This window comes from Molossus molossus, unplaced genomic scaffold (assembly GCF_014108415.1).
Source record: "Molossus molossus isolate mMolMol1 unplaced genomic scaffold, mMolMol1.p scaffold_m16_p_18, whole genome shotgun sequence".
NCBI classification, from domain to species: Eukaryota; Metazoa; Chordata; class Mammalia; order Chiroptera; family Molossidae; genus Molossus; species Molossus molossus.
In genome coordinates, this window is record NW_023425353.1 from 53,089,751 (window position 1) to 53,097,649 (window position 7,899).

General features: G+C 47.2%; 1 protein-coding gene across 1 annotated transcript; it reads left to right on the forward strand.

Annotated features, from left to right (window-relative positions):
• Nucleotides 1-871: 871 nt before the first annotated feature.
• CCR4 (C-C motif chemokine receptor 4) lies at nucleotides 872-5,535 on the forward strand. Its single transcript, XM_036267225.1, has 2 exons — nucleotides 872-927; nucleotides 3,877-5,535. Exon 2 carries the CDS (start codon nucleotides 3,951-3,953, stop codon nucleotides 5,031-5,033), a length of 1,083 nt encoding a protein of 360 aa, XP_036123118.1. The 5' UTR covers nucleotides 872-927; nucleotides 3,877-3,950; the 3' UTR covers nucleotides 5,034-5,535.
• Nucleotides 5,536-7,899: the final 2,364 nt, after the last annotated feature.

The window sequence follows — 7,899 nt, forward strand, 5'->3', positions numbered from 1 at the left end:
TGTACTCTTATGTTACTGCTCTCCTTCTGGGCTGCCTGTGCTGGGCTGCCTACCGCCTTGGTTTGCCCTGGAATACTTCGTGTTGGCCTGCTCCTGTTTGGTTAGGTTTCAGAAACTCAGCCCAGTGGAAGATGTTGTCCATGAAAATGTCAGGAGTGTGGTGTTAGTCCCGACTGTGTCTCTAGCTGTGTGGCCTTGAGCACGGCACCTGCCCTCTTTAGCTCTGTATTTCCCATCTATGAAATAGGCATTATTAAAAATTTGATCCTTTTTGGGGGGAAGGGGGTGTTGTTTAGTTTTGAAACCCTTACTGGAGGGAAAACCTATTTAATGTTTCTCCAGGACAGTACTGTTATTAATTTGCAACCCTGAACACTGACCTCTGTAACTTGGAAACCTGAATTCTGTTTTTAACCTGAACAACCACTCAGAAATCGAGGGTGGCCCACTGGGTCTAAGTCCAACTATTTCCCGGATTCCTAGTGATGGCTGAGGGAAATATGACGGGGAAATAACAAACAGCCCCCGATCCGGACTGTAAAGATAATTTCTACTGCAGACAGCCAGCGAAAAGGAAAGTTTTCAAATCAGAAATGCAGCAAATTATTTATACAAGTTTCTCTCTTTAAAAATGTACTTCATTTTTCTCCTTAATCTGGCGGACAATAAACCTTTCTGAGCTTTCCGTTTTGGGAAATGAGTAACTAAGAGTCACTAAGAGTCATTAAGAGTCATTTTCTGCTGCTTCTATCAAAAAAAACAAAACAAAAAAACCCCACTTGAACTCAGCACAGAGGGGTGAGAAATAGTCGGTGCTGACAGGAAGACACATCCCTTCAAAGGCACCTGTCTCTCTTAGCGCTGCTGCTTGAGCAAGTCTGGCACAGCCTCCCAGACCTTCCTCCGAGCCACTTTCAGAAAAGCAAGGTAAGTGGGGATGAGGGGGCCGTTCCCAGGGCTGCGGGCCCCGCGCGGATTTCCATGCAGGTGTGAGGACTTGGGAAGCACTGGAAACTGCTCACCCAGTCCCATCACTTGGGGATCTTGGTCAGCCTGGTGCCCACATTTGGCTCCTATCTTGGAGGTCACACTCAATCTACCTGGACCCACGCGCTCTGGGCCCTCATCTGCTGAGCACCCATTTACACACACATGTGTTCTAAGCCCACGTGCTCAGACAGAACACACAGGTGATTTTCATTAGATGCACACATTTTCCTGCTGCTTGCTTCTAGTAAGACTCCCAGGTCCAAAGAGACCACACGCATAAGGGCTACAGGATAATTCCAGACGTTTACCGGCTGCGTTTACCTTTATGTGTTCGGATAACTTCCTAACTCCTTGGCCTCTTTCATTTCTTTAATTTTCACTGGTAAAATGGTGCAGAAAGACTAGAATTGTTCTTTATTTAAATAGAGTTGCTATTCACTTAACATATTTATTTTTTGGAGACCCTGAGATGCACCAGGTCTTCAGCGTCCATTTGCAGTCGTAAACCAACATCCCTTGAGGAACAGAGTTTAGAGGTTTGGGTGGGTTGGTGGAGAGGGTGGGGGGTAGCAGTAGCTGTGAATTACTGAACAATGTGAAAAGGGTTTTGATAAGAAACCTCAGGGTGCTATTAAGAAGGAAGCAAGAGGCCCTGGCCGGGGGGTTCAGTTGGTTGGAGCATTGTCCCTCACACCAAAAGATTGTGGGTTCGATTCCTGATCATGGCACCTGCCTACGATGTAGGTTTGATCCCCAGTTGGGGTGCATTTGGGAGGCAACCGATTAATGTTTCAATCTCCCTTCCTCTCTCTCTGAAATCAATAGAAACATATTGATTGAGGATTAAAAAAAGAAAAAGATAGCAAGAGGAATACATCAATTATATTGTAATAACTATGTATGGGGCCAGATGGGTATTTAAATACCAGGGGGCCAGTCTGTAAAGTACTGTACGTCTGAAACAAATACATAATAATATTGAATGTAAACTGTAACTGAAAAAAAAAAAAGAAAAGGCAGCAAGGGGAATTGGCGTTGAATCAGAAAGCCCTAGTCCTGAGTGCTCTGATTTACGTGGAACCCGTGTGTGACTGTAAGAAGGTTTTAACCTCTGCCAGCTTAGGAAACGCGAGTGGTTGTGAGCATGTGTATAACTCTAAGGTAGGTTATAACCTCATCTGCCGATTTAGATAGGAAGTGAGGGTGGTTGGGAAGAAGAGATTATGTTTCTGGCTCTGATGTGCCTTTTTCTAATGTCATCCGAATTCCCACTCTGATAGGATTCAGTGCATTGAATTGATTTTCATGTGTGGCTTTCAGGAAAAGACCTAAAGTCTCCCTCAATTTACCCAGCTAAGTACTGTAACCTTCCAGAGGCCTCAAGAGCAGACTTGCTGCATCAAGGTCAGACTGGCCCGGAGAGGCTAGCCCCCCAGTCTGGAAGGCCAAGCGTGTTCCCCCCGAGATAATGCTCTAGAGTGGACATGAACCTGGCAGCGGTGCACCGAGCCCACTCGCATCAACTCTCGAGAGTTGATTGTTAAGTAGCCAGGAACTTTGACCTTGGTCATAGTGGGAGTATTTACCCCACGCAGGAAACCAGCAAACTCCACAGCCAGAGCTCTCCCGTCCACAGACCTCCAGACCTTACCAGCATCGCCGGGACTCAGAGCCTGAAGAGCAACTTCTGTGCGTAGCTGCGTGGCCTTCAGAAATCACTTAACCTCTCTGAATCTATCATGAGTTATCTACACCACGGCTCAGTATGCTCGATTGGCTTAAGTAGCATATTATTGTTGGGATGATGGGGTGCTGGGGATAAGAGTATGGGAGTGGGATTAAGTGGACAATACCAATGAACATGCTTTGAAATCTATAGAGTACAAAACATGCAGGAGGAATTAGAATGTTTCTGTAGCCCTGGCCAGTGTGACTTAGTTGGAGCATCATCCTGTACACCGAAGGTTGTGGGTTTGATTCTAGTCAGGGCTCCTATGGTAGGCAACCCATTGATGCCCCCCCCCCAACTCCCTGTCCCCTCTCCTCTTTCTGAAGATCAGTGAATACATCCTTGGGTGAGGATTAAAAATAATAATAGCCCTGGCCGGTTTGGCTCAGCGGTTGGAGCGTTGGCCTGCGGACCAGGGAGACCCGGGTTCGGTTCCGCTAAGGGCACGTACCTCGGTTGCAGTTAGTCCCCAGCCCTGGTTGGGTCGTGTGGGTGGCAACCACTCGATGTGTCTCTCTCATATCGATGTTTCTCTCTATCCTTCCCACTTTCCCTCCCTCTCTATCTGAAACTAATAATAATAAAAAAATAATAATTTATCTATAAAGGCAAGTGGCCAACCTGGTTTCCTTTCAGATTAATGATTACCCAAGCAATTACTGAATTTTTGGAGTTCTAGTCTAAAGGGGGCAACATAGGCAGATTTTAAAGAACTATAGAAATGATCCCTGAAAGTATAGTCTTAACATGGGTAGATTTTACAATCTTGTTTTCCTTTCTGTTTTTATGTCAGAAAGGCCCTCGGTGCAGTGCTGCTGGGGATATCGGCAGGTCTTGTCCTTCCTGTAGGTGATTTCATAACCCCAGACTATCTTTGAGAAATATGACCTTGAAAAACACCTCCTTGGAAGGGAGGATTTACTCTCCTCACTCAAAGGAGGGCACCGAAGCGCCCAGCAGAGGGGTAAAGACACAGCAGAGCTGGGCTGGAGTCTGTCTGGCTCCAAAGGGCAGGATTGTTTCAATAGGCTGCACTGCCCTCCAGGATCTGAGCCCTTTCCCTGGGCAGGTGGGAAAGGATGCGGATGATGAGGAGCGAATATTACACAGCTGTTCTCTGCATCCAGTTCTGTTTTGATTTGTTTTTGTTCTTACAGAAATCGTGTTTGCTGTCCTCCTCCTCAGCCTCTGGTTGGCCTTAGACCTGCCTTGAGGGGCTGTAGGTTTGAAAATGAACACCACGGATCCAGCAGATGCCACGATGTATGAAAACATCTACAGCAACTACTATAGTGATGAAAATCTTCCCAGGCCTTGCACCAAAGAAGGCGTCAAGGCATTTGGGGGGCTCTTCCTGCCTCCCCTCTACTTCTTGGTCTTTCTGTTTGGCCTGCTTGGGAATTCCGTGGTGGTTCTGGTCCTGTTCAAGTACAAGCGGCTCAGGTCCATGACAGACGTGTACCTGCTCAACCTGGCCATCTCTGACCTGCTCTTCGTGCTCTCCCTCCCTTTCTGGAGCTACTACGCGGCAGACCAGTGGGTTTTCGGACTAAGTCTCTGCAAGATTATCTCCTGGATGTACCTGGTGGGCTTTTACAGTGGCATATTCTTCATCATGCTCATGAGCATAGACAGGTACCTGGCGATTGTGCACGCGGTGTTTTCCTTGAGAGCCAGGACCGTGACTTACGGGGTCATCACCAGCTTGGTCACGTGGTCAGTGGCTGTGTGCGTCTCCCTTCCAGGCCTTTTATTTAGCACCTGTTACACAGAGCGCAACCACACCTACTGCAAAACCAAGTACTCGTTCAACTCCACGCAGTGGAAGGTTCTGAGCTCCCTGGAGATCAACATCGTAGGACTGGTGATCCCCCTGGGGATCATGCTGTTTTGCTACTCGAAGATCATCAGGACCTTGCAGCACTGCAAGAACGAGAAGAAGAACAAGGCGGTGAAGATGATCTTTGCCGTGGTGGTCCTCTTCCTGGGGTTCTGGACACCGTACAACGTGGTGCTGTTCTTGGATACCCTGGTGGAGCTGGAGGTTCTCCAGGGCTGCACCTTTGAGAGACGCCTGGACTACGCCATTCAGGCCACAGAGACCCTGGCTTTTGTGCACTGCTGCCTTAATCCGATCATCTACTTCTTCCTGGGGGAGAAATTTCGAAAGTACATCATCCAGCTCTTCAAAACCTGCAGGGGCTCTTTTGTGCTCTGCCAATACTGCAGGCTCCTCCAGCTCTCCTCCCCCGACACCCCCAGCTCGTCGTACACGCAGTCCACGGTGGACCACGACTGGCACGACGCTCTGTGAAAACACGGACATGCAAAAAAGACTTAGTAAGCTCAAGCGAAGAACTTACTTAACATTGTATCATAGTCAGAGTTCCCTGAGCACCGGGGAGGAGATGTGTATCCATTGCCCAAAGCGGGGCTGCTCACCTGTGGTGCGCTTTCCTGTGGCCCGGAGTTCAATGTGGCAGGAGTTCATGTCCCCCCCTGAGGCGTCCTTCCCCGCGGGCTGGCCTGAGCCATAAGCAGACCCGCGGAGAATTCCGAGCAGTGTTTCAAAGAGGGTAGAAATAATCATGGAAGGGGAAGACCCTTCCCTTCTAGCCGGAATAGATCGAGTTCCCTGCGGGACTGGACGAGAATTGACTGGTGGAATAAATTGCCACTTCCAGCTGTGAAAAATGGGCTCTTTAACTACTTTCTAGCTTTTGTGGGACAATATAGAAAACTTTCACCTGCAGTCCCAGTGCTTTTTCTAATAATGTATCTGAAGCCAGGTGTATGCGAAAATGAATAGTGAAGTAATGAACTCAGATCTTGATTTTTTTTTTTTTAATGTAAAGGATTATTTGTTAATGGAAGCCAATTGTTTTATGCTGATTCCTAATATAAGGATATGAAGGCATTTGCATGGTCTGATTGCCAAGCATGAAATTCAAGGCATTAAAAAATCCAAACATACCTGTGGAAATCCAGATGTTTTGTTTTAATTGTAACAGATGAATATTCAAATTAAAAAAATAATAATACATAGCCCCCAATCCATTTATTTGCGGTCTTTTACTTGTTTACAAACAGTGCCTTCAAATCTAAAAATAACAAGGACCACTTAAGCTTGTCCTTTTGAACTGCTTGCCATCAGGGGAGGCGAGAGTAATCAACTAAAAATTATGAAATTGTAAAAAGTATCATCCTCTCTTATAAAACGTTGGCCCTGGTTTTTAAATTTTGTTTAAAGTTTAAAGTTCAGTCATTTCTTGTCATTGTAATAATGGAATTAATCATTTTACACCATGAAGAGAAGTCTCTGTTCTTACAGCCCTAATTAATCACAATTATGTAAAGACTTTAGCAAAGTCTGGGCATACTTGAAACAGGGGGGTACTGATACCCCCTCCAAAAACAAAAGCCTCTCTTGGAAACCATTCACTGAATTACCCACTTCAAACTGCTTCTGTAAGTTCACACATTATTGCACGTGCTACATTTAGAAAGAATGAATTGCCTGAAAATTGATGTCAGAAAAGTGATTTGAAAAGGGTATGTTGATATTGCCTTAATAGACAAAAATAAAATGAAATAATCTGTAGATAGCCCCACAGAGCCTTTTTCCTGACTGTTTGCCTCTGATCCAAGTTGCCGAGGTCCCCATCGCCTCATTGTCCCCATCACCTCATTGTCCCTCGTCAGCTACATGATGACAATGACATGGACGTGCCCGAGGGGAGGAACTGGAGAGTTTGAAGTTAAGATCACTTGGGGTGGGGAATGGAGCTGCTGTCTCATTCCAGTGCACTTGGAGATCAGAGTGGATAAAAAGTGAGGGGTGGGCCAGGCTCTCAGGCAGTTTCCTTAGAAAACCTCTGCGTGGTTGGCTGGGGTCTGCCAGGTCCCAGCTTTGCGTGCCCTTGTGAGCCTGAGCACGTTGCTTTCCTCTCGAAGCCTCAGCTTCCTCTGCTCTATGGAGCAGAATATATTGCGGAATGATTAAAAGAAATAAACAAGACGGCTAATGCGAAGCACCTCTGTTCCTAGGTTGTCGCTAAAGGTGGCTTTGGATCAGCCCTCCCAGTGGCTGCCTCCTCTTTCCTGGTAGAGCTTGTGATTTTATTCATTTAATCCCAGTGAGACAAGTTTCAGGACAATAAAAGACTAGATCAAGTATAATGCAAGCAGGGCAGATACAATAAGAGAATTAGGAACAGCATGCGTTGGGACCCCAGAGGAAGAAGAAATTGACTCCGTTTCAACTTAAAAAAATTTTTTTTTCCTTTATTGATTTTTAGAGGGGGGTGGGAGAGAGAGAGAAACATCGATGAGAGAGAATATCGATTGGCCACCTCCTGCATGCAGGCCACTGGTTGGGCCCACAACCTGGGCATGTGCCCTGACCGGGAATCAAACCGGTGACCTCTTGGTACTTGGGTCGATGCTCAGCCACTGAGCCACACCAGCCGGGCCCGTTTCAGCTTTTTATAAAACAATTAGTTTTTGAAGTAGGCCTTGTTAAAGGAGCTTGATTTGGACGAATGGCAGGGAGAAGGGACTGATGAACTAGCACCTGAAAAGGCAGGGTGGTGTGAAGAGCGCCCTGTGTGCTCCGGGAGAGGTGTGCTGGTTTTTCTAGTTCAAGTGAACAGGTGGGGGGTGGGGAAGAGAGACAAAGTAGGGAAAGATGAGAGAGACCACAGAAAATGTATAGACCTGAGCGGCTGCAGTGCTGAGCTACTGAGCCAGCTGCCGCTCACATTAGGCTTGGGAAGCGGTTGGCGGGTGCTGAGGTGTGCTGTCCGTACACCCCTGCTCGGGACTGAAGCCCTCGTCCCACATCTGTCAAGAGCATTGACGAGAGCAGCTCTCAGCTGGTTGCCTTTCAGGACTGTCCTCCCTGGGCGCAGCTCATGCCCAGTGACCGGAAACAGAACGCCTCCTTGTCGTAATTTGGGACAACTCTGAAGAACCATTTCAACTCCAGAGTTCCCCATAAGATTAGCTGAGACCTCTGTTGTAATGACCTTGCAGTTCAACTTTGCCTACTGTCTAGCCCTGCTTCCTTCATGCCCCGACCGCTGCTGGTCTCGAGAGGGCCCCCCATCAACCCTCCTGGATGTTAACCTCCGAGTTTCAGAGTCTGTTTCCGGGAACCCCAGTCTCAAATGGGACTTTTG

Coding starts and splice junctions, on each gene's coding strand:
- CCR4 (XM_036267225.1), top strand. CDS start 3,951: ATGAACACCACGGATCCAGCAGATGCCACGATGTATGAAAACATCTAC.